The 22,973-nt window shown below is 37.7% G+C and overlaps 1 protein-coding gene across 9 annotated transcripts in view; it reads right to left on the bottom strand.

Annotated features, from left to right (window-relative positions):
* Window positions 1-939: 939 nt before the first annotated feature.
* Window positions 940-22,973, bottom strand: part of SATB1 (SATB homeobox 1) — a 99,132-nt gene continuing 77,098 nt past the window's right edge. For 7 of the 9 annotated variants that reach the window (XM_025882822.2, XM_025882776.2, XM_073900638.1 and 4 more), the window contains 3 exons: window positions 5,310-5,513; window positions 4,644-4,739; window positions 940-2,919 (listed from right to left, as the gene is read on the bottom strand). In XM_025882822.2, the coding sequence (XP_025738607.1) occupies window positions 2,416-2,919; window positions 4,644-4,739; window positions 5,310-5,513 (804 nt within the window). In that variant the 3' untranslated portion in view covers window positions 940-2,415. The remainder of the gene's footprint in view (window positions 2,920-4,643; window positions 4,740-5,309; window positions 5,514-22,973) is intronic. The other 2 variants (XM_025882841.2, XM_025882831.2) reach the window with 2 other exon arrangements.

The following is a 22,973-nucleotide window of genomic DNA, read 5'->3' on the forward strand; positions in this document are numbered from 1 at the left end:
CCCTCTAAACCCAGAGGAAAAAAAGGAGCAAGGATTTTGTAAAAAACTTCATGGCATACTAGTTTCTATTTATTCATTTTTTTACTACATGAAATCTAGTTTCTAATTTATTAATTCAAATTTCTTTTCTTCAAATGGTTTTCTGAACTCTAAGTGAGCAAGAATGTTTAAAAGTTGTTTTCTTATTTAATAAAGAGAATTGAAAACTTTTTCAATACAATTTTAAGTTACAGCAAACCAGCTGCCTTCAAAGCAGTTCAGCTGTGCTTCAAAAGTAAATAGTACTTTTACAGCTGAATCGGGAGTCTTCAGTGATGCCATTTTAGTTTCTTAAGTAAAAGTTCAATATTAAAAGCAGCCCACTTGCCTACCAATGAGCTCATCAGTGCCTGGAAAAATGTTAGGCATGAAGAGATTGGACAATTTCAGAACCAACTATCAAGGAACCCAGATACCCCTATTTTACATCTAGGAAGTCTTAAAAAGAAACAGCAAAAGATAAAGTGAATACAAAAAAATAATAATAATAACAAAGCCCGAAACCCTGGCCTCAATCCTTTCCATGACCTTTCACACACCTCATTTTATATCGTGGAGTGTATGGAGTTTTATGTTGCAAGAATTTTGAAGATGGTGTTTAAATCCCAGGTGTGTTATTCTTATTCATTTAGTTCTCATGACATACACAACCAAATGAGCTGTTATTAACTTATATTCCATTTATAACTTAAAAAAATACATTGCTTACTAAGAGGATTTTATACAGAAGGTCCATTTTTTCCCTACTTAATGTTACTGTTAAAGGCCTTTAAAATATTTATACATTACCTTAAAAAAAGTGTTGCCATAACTAAATATTGTGATATAAATGCAGATGAATTCACTCTAAGCACAAATTCCTAGAGACTAGATTTATGTTTTTGTTGGCAGGTCTTCTGACTATCCTACTATCTCTGTTTATTAGGCAAAATGTTAACCCCAAACAGGTCATGGTCTTCACTGTTAAAATTAAAAAATGAGCACGTGTTTGTGATTTAAATTTACAGTGTTTCTAGTGACTTTTCAATTGCTCTTTTTAAAATCAGTAAAATATCATCAAGAAAATATTAACATGCACCTAACTGAGGGCCATCTTTGACTCTTTAAAGTTACTTCACATAAGCAGACAAACCCTACCATGTCATACCATACAAACAATTTTAATTGTGTAGTTACAGTCAATAACCACTCCTAATCAGAACATTTCTGCATAAAGAAAATTGTGATACACTTATAAAAACAGCCAGCTGTAACAAAATAGCTGGTGTTTTCATAGCCATAAACTCATAAAAAAGAAATACACCTTTATACAGAAATTTTATACAGATGTAGCTTTAAAATTGATTGTAAACCAAAGGAAGACACATTGCAAACATCAATTATTTTCACATTAATTGCATAATTTTCTAAGGTGATCTATTAGTTTTATTTACCTAAGCTTATTTGCATGATAGTAAAAATTGCATACAACAATAAGAGTGAAGCTTATAGTATGAATTGCTTGGATAACATAGAGCACTTTTTATAGGCAACTGTGTAAAGCACATTTTCTCTATTTAAAACTTTTAAGACACTTTGTTTTACTGCCCATCAAAATACATTTATAAATAGAAAAGAATCAGTATGGTAACAAGAGAAGCAATATTACATTTAACGGAAACTTCCAAAAAATTAATTACAACATGATGCTGCAGGATCTACAAATAAATAATGAGGACTAAATTGTGTTTCACATTTTCTTTTCATTTTTTAAAAAATCATGTAACAATGAGAATGAAAAAAATTACAGTGAACTTTTATTTCCAAAATAAAAACAAATTTGAATTACGGCAGTGCCATATAATACAAGGCATTTGTTGGCATATGTCATCTTTAAACTGCATTCCACAGTCTATAGTTCTTTTGTAACATACAATAGAGTAACAAACTCTTTTTTTTTTCTTTTTTTAAAATAAGGGGCGCGTTTCCAAAGATCAGTGTGGAGTGTTACAGAAATAATTAAAGGAAGGAAATAATAATCACAGAAGTTATAATGCTTGTTTGAGGCTCCAGAATAATAATTTCTTTAAAAAAAAAATCACTGGTATCATGCTTACGGGGTACACAACTTGATGTGTCCCGTGAACACAAATTTTAATTCTTAATACCAAACAATCCTCGATGCTTCACCTGGGGCTGCCCAGCAGTTTGTAAAACAGAGTAAAACATTTAGTGCAGTCTGTATTATCCTTTCTCAACTTTCCTGTTTGTGCAAGTTTCTGAAGATTCATTGGCCAAACAATGAACAACAAAGGTTTTCTGAGAGAATACAAGGTGGACTTCTCATTTCGTTAGTAAATACCAGTGGCACTGTTGAATGAAAATAATACTTTGATCTCAGTCTTTCAAGTCAGTGTTAATGTCCGTGTTTCCTTCCACTGACAGCTCTTCTTCTAGCTTCACCGAGAAAAGGGTGTTAGCATTTTTGTCTTGGACACTCTCTTCCAAATCCTTAAGCAACTCCTCTTCTTTGTACTCGGCCACATCCACCTCTAGGCCGGAGTTGTCCTTCAGTTTGCCGTGGTGCTTGAGATAATACCGCTGGTTCTGAAAGAACTTGATGATGGTGTACTTGGGCAGGTCAAGTTGCGCGGACAGAGTCTGGATGGCCTCTTCGTCCGGGTACAGGCCTACGTCTTGGATGAAACTCTGGAGGATGCCCAGGGCTTCCACGGAAATTTTCGTCCGCGGCCGGGTCTTCTGCCGGTTCTCGTCCTCGGCCTCGGCGGGCGAGGCCACGGTGGGCTGCCGAGGGGGGAGCCGGGGCCCGGCGGGCTGCTGCGCCTGCGCCTGCGGCGGTGGCGGCGCCGGCTGCTGCTGCGCCTGCGCCTGCGGCTGCTGCTGCAAAGAAACAAGCGGACAGTCAGAGCTCTGTCTTCTTACCGCGTGGCGGGCAAAGCCGGCTAGAAGGAGGCGACAGGGGGCTGGGAATCCCACCTGTAGCTTCTCCCACCTGGAGCTCCTCCGAGGGGGACAAAGATCCAGGACGCAAAGGGAGGCCAGCCAGACGGCCCACGGCATCCGGGAAAGAAGTCAAAATGGTAAGAACCAGGGAGGGGAGGCACGACTAGGGTTTTGGCGGGAGGGGGGGTGTGTGGCTACTGGGCTTCCTTATCAGAGGTCAGTGGAGCCTCCCTAGCCTTCATTTTCAGTCTCGCTCACGGAAGTGAAAGCTCAGCGCGCTGAAAATGTGAGCCGTGGACTTCACCAAGATACGCATCAGAAGGCGAAGACAGCAAAGCAAATTATGATGTAAATAATTAACAAAGATTTAAAATGAAGATTGAGGAGTAAGATTTCAAAGGCATTTTCGAAAAGAGTGCTACAGAGCCCTGGGAGAAAGAAACCTGTGTTTTGCCCCATTTCATCCATGGCTAAAGCATGGAGCAAGAATAGAAAGTCTTATTTAAACTCCAAATAAAATGGATAAACGCCTGCTCTTCTTCAGCAGTATCCCTTAAGACTCCAAAGGATTTTTGAGATTCTCACGTTTGTGAATTTCCTACCAGTCAGTTCCGATTTAATACACACACAATTTCTTACCAAATTGCACTAGGCTGACACTGCAAGTTTCTTTTTTCCTTACCGAAAAATAAAAGTTTGATCCACCGTACAACAGCTAGCAAATTGTTTTGTCTATAGTAAACTCATGTGATTAGGATTTAAATTTAGTGTATACAGACACGTTTTCGTAATTAGTGTCTGTATATGTGCTGTAATTTCCATACACAATTATACATAACAAATGTGTGACACATGCACATACTGTATACTCTATATATCCATAATTCTTATCATCAAAGCAAATCAACCTGAGTAAGCGGCAAAATATTAGAGCGTTTATACTGTGCCTAAGCATTTCCTTTTATCCCCCTAAGAAACAATTTTATTAAAAACAATTTACATCTTCAAACAAGTACTATTTTTATTACTATACATATACCTGTCTTTTTTTTTTTGTTTTTGCTAAACAGTAAGTTTTTCAGGCTTTCATGATTATTTTAGTGTTTGATATCCTAAGGGATTCTCTTTTCCAATTTATCTTTAATACACACTCAAGGACTTTTTTTTTTTTTTTCTTAGTGGATGGGTAACTCTATTTTTAGCTAGATAAATATATACATTCCCCACCCACACTCACAGCAATACCAAGAAATAATGCAGGTGATTCAATAAAGACAGTAGAATTTTAGGACTCTGGAAGGCAATGGCATTTTCTCTTAAAGGGAAAAGCTAAAAACATCCCCTTAGATTTAACAGAAATAGGTTCTACAGACCCAGTTCATTCAACACGCTTCCTTAGAAATCAAGGCCATAGGGCACCAACAAACTACCTGGTCCCAGAGCTTTCCAATCTAGATTCATAGGGGAGGTCCCTCAGTGGACGAATGGAGACAAGTCCCATGACAGAACCCGCTAAGCACAAGGCTGAATCTGCTGGCACAGTGGTCCTCGGCCACCACCATGGTTAGTATGTCCTCTGCAAGTCTGAAAATTCTGACCAAGGGAGCAGGTCTTTACACCACCCCCTCTCTTGCTGGCATAGGTAACTTGTGCCCGCTCACCTGGGGAGCAGCACCGAGCCATGGTGCAGGGGTCAGCAGGCCTGGTAAGAAAACGCCTCTAGACTCTCCTTTCCCAAGGCTGGTGGGAGAGGGGCTCTAAAGGAAAGACAAACAGACATGACTCACCCCTAACCTGTGTTCTGTGAGGGTGTGGGGAGACAGCAACAAGGTGAAGGAAGGGCCAAGAAGTCAGAAACAAGATTCCAATTAGGTTTCCCTCCCCTCCTCTCTTTGGACAGTATCCAAGGTAGAAAGTTCTGATCGTACAAACCTCCTCTACAGAAACGGCAGTATTGGTAGTCATTAAAAAATAGGTGGTATTTTTTAAATGGATTTTTAAAAAACAAAAACAAAAAACAAAATTTGAGCTCTCACACAAAAAACAACCCAATTCTAACAAAGACGCACTTGCCAAACCAGAAATATAAACAAAGGGGGTTCCTGGCATTTTGTGGGTGGGGAAGTGAGGGAGAAGGAACACAATACACATGTTGGAAAAAGTGTGCTAATTTTCCTTTTATTCCCATGAGCAAGATGGCAGTGTATTGTTATCTCTTGCTAAAGCCTATGTTTAGACTGGCGGGAAGAAGAGAAACGCTAATTTCCCTGCTAAGTTTAAAGCTCTATTTACTTAGTGCTATATTGAGTTGGCCAAGGTAAACGAACCTGAATCTGCTCTGCTGGAACATGGATAATGTGGGGCGGCCTGTCGCCATGGTGATGCACCGCGTTGCTCTCCTGTTCATAAATGGCATCACGTTCTGGCTGAGGAAGACTGAGGAACCTTCGGATCATGGAGAGGTTCTCCCACAGAGTCCTGTTTTCTGGAGAAGGATCTTCTTTCCAGCGTAACAGCTCACACAACCACCCCTTAGAGACAAGGGCATAATAGGTCAGTTATGCCTGTGGGGAGCTGATATTTTCCATGAAGAGCTAAAAAGAAAAGACCCTGTGAAGTTAACTTTTTTCCATATGCTCAAAAACACTCCAATCTGCTTAAAAAATGTTTTTAACCTGTTAAGAGAGAATAGCTGTGGCTGTCAAGGAGGCAGGCTCTGTTTCTAATAAATGTTCAGATTTGCATCTTAAAGGAAGGTCACGTTTTTTATGATTCCAAGGGCAAGACACATTTACCACAGACTTCGCAATATGTGAAATAGGAGAAAAGCAAAGCTGAACGTGCTTCTTGTCTTGCCCAGCTTTCTTGTCTGATGAGCAGCCATCTGAGATCCTGAAGGTATTTAAGAAGAGATAGGACAGATTTTTAAAATAATTTGTTTCCTAAAAGGATTCCCAAAGTTTATGGTTTTTGTATTAGGAAGGAAACGACGTGTAAATATGTGTGTGTGCGTGTGTGTGTGTGAGACAGAGAAAAGACACGTGCAGTAGAGTGAGCAAAAATGTCATCCAGTGTAAAGCCTAATGATCAAAATGGGCGTTAGAAGACTTCTCCGAGAAACAACTTTCCAAAAGGACATCTCGGAGCCTGTTTTTTTCTGCTCATTGCAGTGCACGAAATATGATTCACCAGACAAGAATTTTAATAGATTTCCTGAGCTGAGAGAGAAGGAAATGTCCAATGAATGCCAAAACCTGAACCTCTCTGATGACTCCCTTAAGGCCCCATTTTTGATCCTCAGATTATCAAGAACTGAGTGGTCCAAGAGGGTACATCGTCTAACATTTTCTAATCCTCACGCCAAATGTTCTTCATCTTGGCTGCCGTGATGGACACTAGGCAATGGGGTGGAGAGTAAGAGGGAGCCTGTCCCACCCAGACCCCCTTTGCCAAGCAAGGCAACCACCTCCAGCTGCCGTGCTGCCTGCTAAAGGCTCACAGCCATACTCTTCTCCGGAGCAAAGTTTGGAGATGACTGGACAATTACTCCATGTCCTCACTGACCCCCTCACACCCTGGGGTAGCCAGTGATTGGCTTACCCCGTGGTACAATGTCCCTGCCCTCTTCCCTCAAAGTGACAACTCACTCAACCCTTCAATTTTCTCTCTGGAGATGGCCCTCCTCCCATCAGTACAGACTACCTGAGACCATATTCTTACTGGACCCCTTCCTCTTCCCTATCCTCCCTCACTCCTTTCGGGTCCTTCACCAAATCATACACACCCGATTCCCTGTCTTAGACCCTGCTTTAGGGACTTGACCTAAGATGAAGGGATTTCTTGGAAATGCCAAGTAAATTAGTTGGACGGGAGTGGAAGGAGCACAGTTTATTATCTGATTTTAGAACTAGCCAAGGAGAGGTTTTGTGTGTGTGTGTGTGTGTGTGTGTGTGTATGTGTGTGTGTGTTGTTGCGATTGTTTGGGGTGAGACCAGAGAATGGTATGACTTTTCTTCCCTTCTTCCCAAACTGAACCATTGGAGAAAATTCTCCTTCCCCTTCCAACTGCAATATACGGTGAAAAGAAATAAGGTCCATTCTTCCCCAGATGGCCTATTTGAGAGAATTTAAAAGAAAAGCTGGAGAGCTGATAACATCAGCTTCCCAAGGCCCACCTACTAACCAGCCAAGGGTGAGTGACTGTTGCTAAACCTCATGAGATCTACTAATTTTTCTAAGACATTTGTTTTTCTACTCAGCAGGTCTTGTAATTAAACAAACACGTACAAGGGGACGGTCATGCAATCATGCACTCATTCAATGCCACTGAATGCGTAATTCAAGGCTAAGGGAGCAGGCAGTAAATTGAAGATTTACCTGAGAGAATATTAGTTAAAAAAAAATAATAATTGTGATTAGAATGTCACCGAATATGCTTCTTTTCTAACCATGGCAATTCTATGTTTATTTCCAGAAAAATATGATGTGTCACATTTTAGCTCTATTTATATGAGTATAATATTAACTCTCAAACTGTATTTGAGTAAAGTATTTGAGACCCACTTGCATATGATGCCCTGGAGATGTTTATTTAGCTCTTATTGGCAAATATTTGCTATCTGGATTGAGCCATGAAAACATTTTATATTTTCCTACATCTCAGCTATTTCTTTACACTTTATCTCTAAGTTTTGATGCTGTGCAGGTTTTAGATCTACATCTTCCTGCAGGCTTGAATATTAACTATGGTTAAGATGACTCTCCTCCCCCCAGCTGAAGAATGGAGACCCATTCTTCAGCTACAGCAATTGACAGGCCCCCATGCCTAAACAGAGCAAATTGCTACAATTCTATTTACCTTTCCAGATGTTAGCAGATTCATAAAAAAACAGAACAGAAAAGTTGGGGGGGCAGTTTTTTTGTACTTAGCTACTACTGTATACTATTGCAATAAGTGCTAAACATTGGATATCTAAGATTTTTTTTAAAGAAATAAACGCTTGTAACTAAAAATTGCTAAAAGTTAAATTAAGAACAATTCACGTAAGAAAAGCTTCTTGAAGAGAGCTGAAAAACGCCAATAATTTTTCCAATCCTTTAGAAACTTTTTAAAGTAACAGATCAGTTAGCACTCGGATATATGTGAAAAAACATGTGGATCACAGATGTTCTTTGGAAAAGAAAATCATTAGTTCCTTTAAAATGGCTAATAATGATGGCTAATTCCTAAACAATCACACTCATGCTGGTTTAACAAATATTTCAGAAAAGGAGCCCTGACTCATTCAACAAATATTTTGCTCATATTGTCACTTCTGTGTCTCTATACTTATGAGATGGATCCTTATTTTTATTAATTGCCCATGACTAACATAACATTTCCAGTAGTTTGCTATTAACCTATGCCCTTAAATAATACTTCTAATTTCTTATCTAAAAATAATTTGATGAATTATAAGTTTGAAGCATGTCTCTGCTAGCCTTTCAAGAGACATGATGATTTTAAGGGACTGAAATCAGATGCTTCTTAGAAAAATATTTAACGGTGCAGCTGGGAACTGTTAGTTCTACAAGGGTATTCCAAAAAGAAAAAAAAAAGGGGGGAGTGCTTTTCTTGATGTGTGTATCTCTGAAAAAATAATGGAAAACAGACATTTTAACACGCTAGTTCTTTGTCAGCAGAGACACTGGCTCATTCCCAATTTATGCTGGCAAAAATAAGATCAATTCATTCTAATACTATTTAAATACCTTGGAATATTCTGACTACCTCAAATCCTATCAATTGAGACTCTATTAATGATGACAGTAATCTGATCTATGTTTTGCACAAAGTGACTAAAAAAGCCAAATGCTTTCTAATTCCCCAGTACCTTTTTCTAGGTCACTTTTTCGTAAGTGATATTGTTAGAGCAAATAAACTTGGTAAGACAATGAACATGTCAGAATATTGTAATATCTGACAAATAATGATGATTCCCCTAAGTACTGTATTGGTTTTTAAATGATAAATGTATAGATTTACTTGGTAGAGGAGAGACAAGAAATGAAATGCAGTACTTTGTTGCAAAATGTGAACGTAATTACATTTTTAAGAGCGGTCTCTGGGACTTGAAATATTGTAAGACCATAGACAGGAGTAGTGAGCTGCTTCCCAAATTAAATTAGATCACGACTGTTCTGTACAGTAGAAAAGACAGGAGAGTAACAGCCTTAAAATAATGAGACTGATCCATTCTCAGAAAACTAAAATGGTACAAGGAACAACCTAAACTTTAAATGTAGTAAATTTGCCAAGCAACATTACACTGCATATAAAGAGGGCAAAATATAAACAGTAGCCACATGTAAATAAATTAGTAAAACTTTCAGGATGTTACTACTTTTCAAACTGACGAAGTTTAATTTGACACCTTCTGTTCTAAACCCTTTGTTTCTATTCAAAATCACGCCTTGAGCTGTTGCTATCAATCACAGCGCTCCCCCTATTACTTAAAAAAACTGGCATGAACCCTGAATAAGCTGAAAATGCCATGCAGATGAATTCTGAGATAATATGTTCAAACCTGTTATATACAACACAAATCCTGTAAAGTTATGTATTGTAAACCTACATTTATTGAGAACTAAAAGTCTTAAATCCATCTGCCACAAAGGAAATACTGTTATGTACTTTATAGTAACCAAGAACCATCTGCAAATGTCTTGCTACCGTAAGCAAGAAAATGGTGAAGATGCTAAACCTAAGACTGCATGAAATAAATAACATTCGTTTGACTGGTTTCGGTGAGGAATCTATTAAAAAAAAAAAGTAAGATGGGGGGGGAAGGAAAGAGAGAAAATGCAGAATGACTGCCAAACCAGTACTGAAAAAAAGCAAAACAAACTCAATGACAACACAATGGCAATTTATTATGGTCCATGAAACACATGACTGTATGCTCATTTTAAAGGAAAAATTAGCAGTTCTAAAACTCAATATTCTAATGATGTGCTTTACTGACAGAATCTTGTTGTACCACATTTAAATAAAAATCCTGGCACCTTCATCTCTCAGCTGCTAATTTCCAACCAAACTCAATCCTTGATTTCTACTCCACTCTTTTTAGAACAATTAATTCAAGTCAATTCACTTTGAACATTTTAACAGAGAAGGGGTGTGCAATGATTTTAATTGAGGCAGAGAAGTAACCTCCTTTCCTGAATGAATTTATTGTACCTCTACAGCCTCACGCATGTAAAAAAGAGAACCCTTCCAAGAGCTCGTTCTGTGACAAAGCTGGGAGTACATAACACAACTAGCTTTCCAGGGGAAAAGAAGCTTCAGTATTCTCTGAGGAAAAAAAAAGTCATTTCATACAATATACAGATATGTATCTCTTACTGTTATGTACATATACATTTTAAACCCAAGAGCTATTAAAAAAAAAAAAAAAAGAAAGAAAGAAAATGACAATTCTTGCTGCAACGAAGAAGGAAAAATACATTTTAAGAAACGGAAGGATAATTTGAGTTCTAAAAAGCAAAACATTTTATAGTCTGTATTTATTTCCCCTCACCCTCATCTTTTATGTGTTATTTGCAGGAGTATTTTGTTCCAATCTCTGGGGCATATAGCATAATAATATATGATATTAAAAGAAATCAATCTAAATAGGGAGGTATTTGATACAAACATTTTAGTGGAAAGCATGAATTACATTTTAGCAAGTAGTAGGAACAAGGATTAAGTACATAATCCATTAAATAGTACTTCCAACACAAAAAATTCAGTATTGTAGACTAAACTACACCAGGCATTTTGAATGAGTACATTTTCAACAACAACTAACTATAAAGCTAGCAATTTATCATTCAGCAAATAATTTTCTACTTTTAAAAGAATCCGTGTTACTTATGCTAATGAAGACAGTTTTTAATCTGCCCACAAACATGTTAATAGAGGGCAATTTTTTTTTTATTTACAAAGCTGTCGGCACTCGTGGGTGATTTCATATCAGTGTTCTATAAGCTGGGGGAAAAATGGGTTCTAATTGTCAGAGTTGCAGAATCTTTCACCTTTAGCATGAAGGTTTAAAGATATCACAAAGATGCAAAGTGACTAGTGATGTTTTAAGCCACCCCTTTAACATCCCAGAAGCGTCCCATTTTCACACTTTTTATGTTTTTAACACACGCTGCCTCAAATAGAGTCTTAACACATGAACTTCTCTGGGGGCCCGAATGCAGAGACACACAAGGCCTCATGGAGGGGATCACCCCAGCTTCCAAGTTTGAGGCCTGGATGCTTCACGTACCAACTTCGACCCTCTTTTTCAAGAACAATCATCACACTTCAAACAGTGAGAAACAGAACAGTGGCAAAGCAGTACTGAAACCATTTTTAAATTATTTACTAGGTTAAGAGGGTGAAATGATACTTTAAATACATCAAATTTCATCGTCTAGGCCATTTTTTGGTGGCAAAGTGGTATTGATCTTTCCGAATGCTCAAAATTAACTATTTTCCAGAAGGTCATTATTTGATTAAAGGCATTAAAGTTGAGGGCAAGAAGCGATGCACTTTTTCTTCTTCCCCATTCAAATCATCATATAATTTAATAAAAACCATCCCATCATGTCCTGTAATAAAAACACTTAAGATACTGTTCTTTACCTAACATATTAACCTTTAAATGTTATGAAGTTCTTCAGAAGAAAAACCTTTGCTAAAGCAGATTATTCTATAACATAATGAGAGGCCCCCACCATTAACATTAATAAAGATACATGTTCTCTTCTATGGAATTAGTAGGAAATACATTAATCTTTCTCCCCAGTTTAATAACATCTACTTTGTGTACAGTGAAGAGAATCTCAGCAGGTGCTATGAGTAACTTTTCCTGCTAAGTTAACAGTGGTCTTATTAAAAGAAAACATGGGAAATAAGTTTGAACAGAGTCGTACCAATAAATTTTCATGCTAAAAGTAGCACATTACACCCATTTTATTTAAAGATGGGTTTTAAAAAGAAACAGGGTTGTGAGTTCAACTTTCATGTTGGGTGTAGAGACTACTTAAAAAGAAACATATTTAAATGGGATATTTGTGTGTGTGTGTGTGTGTGTGTGTGTGTGTGTGTGTGTGTATTCCCCAAATATATTTATTTTCAAGGCATGGTTTCTGATACTTGTATTTACTGAAAAGAAAAAAACCAGTCATGATATTTAAAAATTATTATGATTTTTACACTTCTCTTTCCAGGTTATATAAGGAACTTAGTATCTTAGCCAAAAATCTGTGGGTTTCCATATTGTGGAAATAGGACAGACAACGGCTACCCATAAACTTCTCATGAGTCCATTTTTGCTGCTTTGTCTTTAAGAGGTTAAACACATCTAGCAGAGTTTCTGGAGGTTTCTTTTTTTTTTTTTTTCCTGGAGGTCTGTGTTCATACAATCTGAGGAAAAGCTCCCATTAAAATTTAGTGAATTTTGAATAATCAGAATCATTTGGTAAATAATTTTTATTATGCAATTTTGCTTAAAATTTAAGCAAGTAAAAAAATGAAAGTGGTTTTTGTGTTCCCCTCTTTTCTACCTTCTTAAAAGCCACTGACTTTATGGCACACATAAATATAGTGTTTTTTCTTTTGCTACAGATTGTTTGATCCATAGTAAGATTATCAGATGACAATCTGGCCAGAGTAGATAAAAACAGTTAAACACTTAAAAAGGTTGTTGGGAAGGAGATCTTACAGTTTAAAGAATATTTTCAGGAGAGAGAATCTGAGTAGGGAAAAAGAGGAGGAATGAAAAGAAAAGCATGAAACTGTAGATAAACTAGCAAGAAAATAATCTTTAATTTGAAACGGAATTTCCAAAGAAAGGCTGAATTTTCCTTTAAAAACATTAGATTTGGAAGATATCTAACTTAAAAGTTTAATTTTTCTTATACTTCATAAACTAAGCTTCTTTCAAGATAGTTTCTTCAAAGCTTAAATGAAACAAACAAAAAATCTGGCTTACATGCCTGATGCTTGAATATGGGCTTGGTAAAAAGAATTTTTTGTTTCAGTGATATGATTTGGCTCCTGTTTAACATTTACACACACTGTGCCTTAATATCTTAAATTTTTTTAAAAGATCTATCCATTTATTTTAGAGAGAGAGAAAGAGAGCACGTGTGCTTGAGCAGTGGGGAAGGGGCAGAGGGAGAGAGAGAATCCAGCTGAGCACAGAGCCTGATGCAGGGCTCAATCCCAGGACCCTGAGGTCATGACCCAAGCCGAAACCAAGAGTCAGATGCTCAACCAACAGAGAGCCACGCTGGCACTCTAATATCTTACTTAAGTTTTTATTCTCTCCTCATTCTCCATAGTTAGTGTCGTTAAAAAACAGAAAACTGAAGAAAAAAAAAACTCAAGAAAAAAAAAAACAGAAAACTCAGTACTCCCAAGGTTCATCAATTTTAGCCTTGTTTCTATCATAAGGAATCATCTTCTCCTTTCCACCTGTCCACCAATGCCTGGTCAGTCTGGGACCCTTCTTCTTTGAGTTATGCTCTTAGACACCAAACATTCTTTTTAATTACTTCCGATGGACAATTATTTCGATTTCTGAACAAAGAAACTTTTAAGTAATCATTCCTTTTCTTAACTCAGGGTAAAAAGTACACCAATGATGACTAGAGCTTCAGTGAAGAATGAGAGAACCAGTGCTATCGTATAGAGTTGTGATGCCTACAAGAAGCAAATAAATATGATGTTTAATTTAGCCTATGGAACTTCCTGACAGATAAATTACAAGTGTAACTAAGCTTTCTTGAATCCCCCAAGCCATCCCTGAGATGCCCTTGGAAAAAAGATGCTGGGATGAAAATCACTGCTCTGGTCTTCTGTTTTCAAAGTGCCAAAGTTATCTTAACTACTCAAAATGACCTTCGAAGGCTTCCTATTATAGAGAAATGCTCACACTCCCTAGAGGTGCCCTGAAGGCCGCTCCCAATTGCATTCATGTCCTAATTCACTGGACTATTTATTAGCTGTTGCCCAGCATTTCCCCACATTCTATTCTCCATTCTTCATACTAACAGGAAACCCCTTTCTCCTTTTTCCTGCCCATCCAAATACTAACTCTCCTTCAAGTCATGCTCAAGCACCTAAGTATATCGATAAAGGGTTATATCCCATATAGGAGTTTATGTACATGAACTTGAGCAAATTACCATTTTGAGCCTCAGATCCTCCTCTACAAAGAACAGACAGTATTAATCTTGCAGGATTGTGGCTGGTACAAATGAAATAGAACACATTCAGCCCCGTGCCTGGCTCCTGATATTTACAAAAAGGTCTGATGAAATTAATTGAAAGTACTTGCCTTAAAATGGCTCACAGTATAATTGGGAAGCATTCAAAAATAACTACCAGTTAAAGACAGTGCATGATAAAGGTCAATGATGGACAAACACCAAGTGGGATCCAAGTGGCGAGGAAGAAGAGATGGGCTGAGTGGTCAAGGACGTCTTTACTGATTTAAAGTGATACTGGCTTGACTTTGAAAAATGGGCAGTATTTAAAATGGGGTGGATAATGAAAAAAAGAGGGAGATGAATTAGTGATATACCAAGAAAAATAGGTAGTCGAGTGCTTTTTGAACTGACTATGCCCACCATTCTTTTGCTATAACTCTTTACCGTATTGGACTTTCTTGAGAATACTTAATTCCTGGGACCTCACCTCCTATACATATTGTACTTCTAAGATCCATTTGTTAAGAAAGCCTGGGTTTTAATTTGAATTCCTATTCTACTACTTACTAGTCCTGGTCAGGTTATTGAAATGCTCTAGACCTCAATTTTCTCCTCTATAAAATGGGGGTAATTTTACCACTATTCATAGGGTTTGTGACAATTCATGCAAGGGGATCGGCACACAGTAACGTTATGATGAATGTCATTACTATTATTATTGTTGTTGTCATTATCACAAAGATAATCCAAAGGAATTTGACTATCTAGAGAGTTAATGAAAAGAAATCAGTTATCATGTCCTAACCTGAACCCACTATCTTCCTCCTACAGACTAGGTTCTTCTCCGATGTAGTTTAACTCAATTAATAGCATCACCACCCACCCAGTCACCTGAGCTGAAAGGCTGTTATTTGAAGTATAAATTGGTATAATCTTACTGAAAGGCAATGTGGAAATGTTGAATATAGAAATGTCTAGTAATCACCTTCAAAACACAAAAGGCTTTTTGATCCAGTAATTCTACTTTTGAGAACTGATCCTAAATAAATGATAATTAAAGATGTACACAAATATTTAACTATAATAATGTTCATGTTAGCATTATCTGTGATAGCAAAAGGAGAATATAACTTAAATATGTCTCAGTAGGGAATTAAAAAGTACGTATAGTATCTGAATAAATGTAAGACATATACATGTACACACATATATGTGTGTATACATACATATACGTGTGTGTGTATAAAGAACATAAATCAGGCTATCTTTTGTTAATTAGGATTATAGGTATTTTCTTATGTTTTTATGCTTGCCTTTTTTAATTTTTCTATAGTAGCTGTTTTTAATAAAAAAATAGCAAACAGCTTCAATTAAAAATCTGATTTTTCTTGTCTGTTTGCTTTATAAGAGAACAATCATGAATTCCTGCCAATTCTACTCCTTCAGAATGTTCCTTGAATTGGTTCCTTATTTTCCATTCCTACTGCTCTGGTTCAGGCCCTCAGCATTTCTTCCATGAACTAACGCTGATGGGTTTCTTTAATCCAGGCCTCCCCCATCTCAACTGAATTACATTTACCATAAACAAACGTCCACACAAATAGCCCTTTGAATGGCATCCTCTTCACTTTCCTTCACCCAAAGGGCCTAGACAGGCCCCGAGGCTCACACTTCAATGAGTAAGTGTAAAAATGAAGCAAAGGATTCCCTGTTAACACTGAAGTGGCAGTAAGTTCGGGGAGAGAGAAAGGTATAAAAACTGCACAATCTGGATCCTTTAGTTAGGGGCAAGGAACTGTACACATCTCGTTATTCCTGAGGATATCATGTATCGTAGCAAAGTCCAACAACTTGCATTTATAATGATGTTGCATTTCAAAAAATAAGATTCCAACTGAGCTCAGCTTACTAGGTTTAAGGAGGCAGGGAAGCACTATTAAAGGCTTCAGTCAAAAGCAAATACATCGATTGTTTAAAGAAGCTTAATGGGAAACTTCACTTTTCCCCAACCCCTCAATCCAAATAAATATGTGCTCTTATACGGCAATGTTACGAAGCAAATCTCTTAACATGTTGCCTCCTAAAGTCACTAATAAAATTTTACAGTATTTATTTTTCTATTCAAAATTGTGAAGATCATCAAGAAAAAAATGTTGCTGAATCTCCACATATGCCATGCGCTAAGAAAAAAAAAAACTATAAAAATTTGAACTTATAAAATGAAATCATTTTTAGGTGATGATTTACCTGATACAGTGGTTTGCTGGCTTACAGAAATAACTTACTGCAGGTTATTTTAACAAATATTTCTGCCAGTGCATTTTTAATTGATTTATATGAAACTTTTCAACACTGCAGATATCTCCTAGAATGAGCTATACGTCCCATTATGCATATTTAGGGGCTGGGAATTAAAAATTTAAATCTTCCCTCTCTGATATCCTAGGAAAGATAACAAAGAATTTTTAAAACCAGGGGAAGGCAATTTGGGATTGGAAAAGTTATGGGACTCGTATCCTAAGAGGAACAATTAAGCGGGCAGGGTCATTATGAGCTCCCGAGTTGCTTATGATTTTGCTGATAAAGTAACACCCATTTTGTGGCCAAAACCCACATCATTTTATCCATTATGCAAACCTACTAATCAGAAGTTGGCTTAACTGAGGGACTCAAATCTCTTCACAAGGACACTTCAAAAAAAGAACGCATAAATATTTCTAGAAGCATCATGTGGATCCCAGTGACAAGGGCTGGGTTATAATTTTACCAATAAAGGGAGACAAGGGAGGCTGGGCTCTCTGCACAGGCCATATCAGTCACTCCTCATGACCACTGATCCTGTTTTATACCTGGGGAAGGTAGGCTCCGGGAGCGCCCCAAAAGGAAGAGGACAGGAGTCTGCCCCTACTCTGTCTTTCTGAGCACAGAGCTCCCCATCTTCCCACCCAGACTCCCTTAGGAATGTGCTGAGTTTTGTTTTGTTTTAAGATTTTATTTATTTATTTGACAGAGAGAGCGAGAGAGGGAACACCAGCAGGGCGAGTGGGAGAGGGAGAGAGAAGCAGGCTTCTCGCAGAGCAGGGAGCCTGATGCAGGGCTCGATCCCAGGACCCTGGGACCATGACCTGAGCCAAAGGCAGACGCTTCACAATTGAGCCACCCAGGTGCCGGGAATGTGCTGAGTTTTGTGAGGGCAAAACTGAGAGCAGATGAAATATGCTTCTGAATCATTTTTCCTTCTACAAATAATTATTAAGTGCCATCTATGTGCCACCCAATGTGGGGACAGAGATAATAGGGAGTCATTCCTGCCAGCACTTAAGAGTCCAGTGAGGGAAGAAGAGCTTACATTTCAGATGAAAGCTGATATTAAAGGTGAGGCTCCCTGACACAAAGTATCTAGTCGAAGGGCAAAGGCCCTCCCTCTCTCACAAAGTCCTACACTGTATGAGGCATCAGAATGTTGGAGAAAAGGCTGCCGATCAGCTTTCTGGTTTTGCGGCTGTTGTAAATGTTACTGCAATGACTCTAACCCTTGCTTACGTGCTATGAAGTGAAAGGCATTTGAAAAATAAGCATACTACAAAGTAATAAATAACAAACATTTCCCTGGTAAATTCAAGAACTGTTCCACTAATGTACTAGAAAAAATATGTAATTCCCCCCCCCCCCCACATCTAATTGATCTAATCATTGATCTCATTTCTTTTGTGCCATCGACCCTTCTGGCAAGCTGGTAAAGCCCACAGATGATGCCTTTCCAGAACAATGTTTTTATGTGCCTGAAATAAAATACATAAGATTATGAAGACAACCAGTTATGCTGAAATACAGCTATCAAAAATTTGTGCTATAGTAATATAAATGCTTCTTTATTAACACGCTAAATAACAAGCTCTAACAACAGATCTGATAACTACTGTAATTTTATAGTGATGAGCAAAGATAATATTTTGAGATACCTGCAATACGTAATGTGATGTGAAAATATTTGTGGTTTTTACTGATGACAAATTCATACCTATTGTTAATACGACTGTGATTTATTGCCCATATTGATAATTGAATAAAATGTTAAATTTCAGTAACATGTTAATGAAAATAAAGATTTCTTTTTCTATCCAAATTCACAGACCCCTTGGGGGAAGGTGGGCCACAGGTTAGGAACTCCCACCACCCCACATGCATGTGTGTATATACACACATATATTTCAAATATTTTTCTAGAACTATCTTATATAAGCCCCAAGTAGTTTAGGAAACTGGTATTTATGGATTCATGGAACCAATTTCCTGGGTTTTTTGTGGGTTTTGTTTTTTGTTTTTTGTTTTTGTTGTTGTTTGCCACTAAAGGACCATGCCTGTTAGGGATGGGTTAGAGGGAAATAGTTAATCACTAGTACGATGGTTCCCAGACTGTGCCCTGAGGAGCCCCAGGTTTCCATCAGGGCATGTCAATAGTGCCATGGTTGATAAGAATGCCCACCCTTACCCAATCCTCAAGTCGACCAAAATGGGGGAAGACTTTTGATTTATTTCAGTGCTGGAGGAGATTTCATTCATAAAACAACAGTTTGACAGCTTAAACATTTTTGATTAACAGTTGAACTACCACATATGGACCTCACTGTTTTTCCCTGGTCTTATTACAAACTCAGAAAATGGGTTTACAACCATGAATAAAGCAACCATATTCTAATTTAGTTAACTTCATACCATCCAAGTAACTGTAAAGGCAGACAAGATTAGCAGATTATCCTTTGAGAAATTCTGTCAGAAGAGGAACACTAACGAGGTTTTCCAAAGACACCTGGGTTTCCCAAACAGAAGGGGATAAGGTAGCAGGGCAGACAGAGGATGGCAGCAGGGAAAGGAACAGAACAGTGACCTGGGCACGCCATGGGGTGTGGGGAGCTATGCAAAGGTTAGGAAACCAGAGGTAATCAAATAATGGTCCTTGCTCTCAGCACCACTTTTCAAAGAGCAAATGGTTTTAAAGTATTTGCCTTTAAGATTTGAGGACAGGACAGAAGGAGTCTAGTCAAGTAGAGGGTTAAAAAAAAAGTGAATAGGAAGATGGTAAGGGGGGGGCATAGGTAGAAAATAACTCCCACACAACCATCTCCTCACTATATATTATAGGTAGCACAAAGCTAAATTTATCCAGAAATATAATGCAACTTTCTGTCTAGAAATTGAGCTTGATGGATAAGGCTTTAGTCCTTATGGTTATCCAGGGTCCAAGTTATTTAGTCTCTTTAATCAAAATACTAAAATAAAATCATTACCCATTAGGCTATTACCCTTCCCCCAATCTCCAAACACACAAGCAAAAATTAATTGCAAGCCAGGAAGAAAGAAGGCAATTTAGACAGTAACAGCTTGGCATGGACTGAGCTGGATTTCCTAATAGCATTTGTCTGTTTGTGAATGTATATTTTATTTACAGCCTTCACTTCCTTGACCTTATTGAAAGTAATTTATTTTTAGCTAATCTGCATTTCATTTAAACCACCAAATACTCCATCAATGAACCAGCCAAGTAGCACCCTAACAAGTAGCACTCGTATTGGTACCATTAGTAAATGGGTAAACATTTAAAGGAGACATTTGGGAATGGGCAGTCCTCAGCAGCTATTCAATGCTACAGGTACCAATTTATGAACTTGGAAATATGGGGTTCAAGATATTCCTTCAACTGAGCTGTCATTCCCTGACTCGTTTTTCTTATTTCATTAACCTCTTCCAAACCTGGGATTTCTCATGGACCGAGAATAATTTTTTCCTCTTCAAAGTGTTCTCCTTCCCAAGACTTATACCAGTCCAAAAATAGTGAAATGTTAAAGGTAGAATTTCAGGCATCAGTTAAAAAAACAAACGGAAGAATGTGTTTAAGGAGGAAACTCTTCAGCAACCCTTCAAGTCACACTGTTTTGTGGCAACCACCGCCCCGCCGCATATTAAGCCAAGCCCATTCCCCAACTAAACGGAGCTCATCTCATCTCTATACTGTACTGGTTCTGCTAGGTCCTTGATAAAGAGAGAGAGGTCATCCAGGTGTGTAATAACCAGTCTCAGATGCATTTACATCAACCTTCAGCTCATCTCACACTCTATAACATGAAGTTCATACACTGGATCCCAATCAGTGTATGAACAATCCCATATATCCACCTATGAATGCTTTTTGGCTACAGACCCCAAAATAGCACTTGGTCTGTCCAAACCCCCAAACTAAGCCCTTTCATTATTCAAAACCTTGCCTCCTCTGTGACTCATTTTCAGACTAACACACCTGTCGTCGGTACCTTCAATCAAAATAGCATCCTCTTTCACACATGTACACCTGTTTCAGCAGCAAACTCACAGAACCTGAAACTGCAAGGGACATTAGACATAATCTGACCCAACCTATTTTACCTTCCTGAAGGGGAAGTTCAGAGCCTGAGAAGTTAAACGACTTGCCTGGGGCTACACAGCATGAGAGCGGTGGAACTGGGATCACCACTCTTTGCAATCCTCAATGCTTTCTCTGAAAGATGAAGTTTATGTCCAAGTTGTTATATAAACCATCTGTCAGTTTGTCAGTTAGCTACCATTACCTTATTTTTATCTGACATAGACATTCAGGAACATGCCCTCCCATTCCTGTCAGCTTCAGAATACAAAGGTGAGCTACACTGTAAATGATATTGATGATTTCAACAACGAAAAATGCAAATGGCGGGTCCAAAAGAAAATGGCAAAGAGCCAATTCTCCTTCCTGTACATTTTCATGAGGATCCAAGAACATTGCAGAAGAACAACTGCACAGTGCTAGGGAAAGTGGACAGAGTTGGGCACGATAGAGTTTTCTGAACTACTTTCTGCTGGATCTTCAACTATGATTTGTTACCAAATACATGAAAACTGTCCTTTTATTAGGGATCTAGCGGGGTCCATAAAGAAAATTATAATCTTTTTTTGAACAATGGGATTCTTGTAGTCTAATTAAATTTAATGAAAAGATATGCTCTTCCCTCATACTCAAAATATTGAATATTATTAGACTCTGTACATACCATGGCAATCCCTAACAGTAACTTTTTTTTTCTCTCTCCTTCCTGTTCCCTTTTGTATCAACAGGTGTGCTGGGAACAAAGAAATTCTAACATACAAAAACAAAAGTTTGCGAACGTGGAAAACTAGTGGATGATTTTTCAGAATGTTAATGAAATCTTGACTTGCTAAGGAATAAGTTAAGTTTCCTTTCTGTGGTGAGCTCTACCAATGACTGCAAGATGTGATTCAATTTGCATGCTGGCTTATCACTAACATATCTTGAAGTAGCTGTGCAAAAACTTCCAGGTCATTAAAGCAAAGGCAGTAGCAATAACGTCATAAGGTATAGGGTTTTTTGTTGTTTTTTTTTTTAACCTCCACTTTTCTTATTTCTTGGACTCATCCCCATACACCTATGCTTTGTATATCAAACCTCTTCTTGGGAATCCTAAAATACAAGTGACTGAAGCAGCAGTGGGTTGAGCTAATGATCACTGACCGATGCCTTCACCTTTGTGTTAAGAAGGATTCTGAGGGGACATCTGTATTCAACAGGAAATAGTGTTGTGACAGATCACCGAGGTGGGGTTGAATCAGATCTTCCACAATATCTGCATCTTGCAAAATGACTATAAAGGCAGATGAAGAATGTGAGAAGCAACTGATCTAATAATTTGGTATTAACTGTGTGAACTACTTAGCATCTGAGATGGGAGAAGGGTTCTAACTAAAAGGCAAACAATTTTTTTTTCTTTAAAGTGATAGTCCAGCCAGAAGAAAGCATGAAGAGGCAGAAAAATGTTAAATTTCAAATTTGGAAGATATCCTGGAGCAAACCCAAAACACAGAGAAAACAGCCAGGGTAAAGGGAAAAAAAGTTCTGGTAAAAAAACTTGGGAAGTGAAGTTTTTTTGTTTGTTTGTTTGTTTAATATAAGAAAATAACTAAGGAAGAGGGGGGAATGAATAAACTAAGGGAACAGGGTAAAAAACCCACAGTCTATGGGAAATGGCACCTCTTATCATTTAACAGGAATCACCACAGAATCCTAGGAAGCTTCCAAGAGAGGTTCATAACTGAAGGAGTAAAACAAAAATAAAGATAAAAGGAGTGTCTTTTATTTGGCATTAAAAGACATTTAACTAGGTTATAGCTATGGTTTTAAATGTTCTCTAAAGTGGATTGTGGTGAACCTTCTCTAGAGGTATGGCTCTAACTCACCACTGATCCTATTTCTTTCTCCTCTCTTAATTTTAGTTTTCTACCAGCTTATTTACCTTCTTATGGCTCCAATACTTTAATTTCTTTATGGCTGGATTCTTCTGAGACTGGTGATAACTTTGGCCTTATATGGTAACCCAGTGAGCCTATACTTTCTGCCAGGTTATCTCCAAAATTTCTATGGAAACAGAATTCACTGGTTTTGAACTCTACCTTTCAGATTGATTCTGCATATCAACAAACATCTCTAAGAAATAAATTTCCTGATTGAGTCCATTTTGTTTTTTAATTGTCTGGGATAGAACCATAAAGCCTAAACTAACAACTTTTCATTTTAAAAAACAGGGAGACTGACCTTTAAAATCTATACATGCCCAACAGTAAAATATTCTTTCAGAACTCCTGTTCAAATAAAAGGTTTAGCACAGAAAAAAATACAAAGGGATAGACCAGAGGGATATTATCTCTCCCATCCAAAATAAATCTTACAGAAAATAATG

The sequence above is a fragment of the Callorhinus ursinus genome, unplaced genomic scaffold (assembly GCF_003265705.2).
Source record: "Callorhinus ursinus isolate GAN/ISIS: 27379988/994484 unplaced genomic scaffold, GSC_fseal_2.0 scaffold1, whole genome shotgun sequence".
Classification (NCBI taxonomy): Eukaryota; Metazoa; Chordata; class Mammalia; order Carnivora; family Otariidae; genus Callorhinus; species Callorhinus ursinus.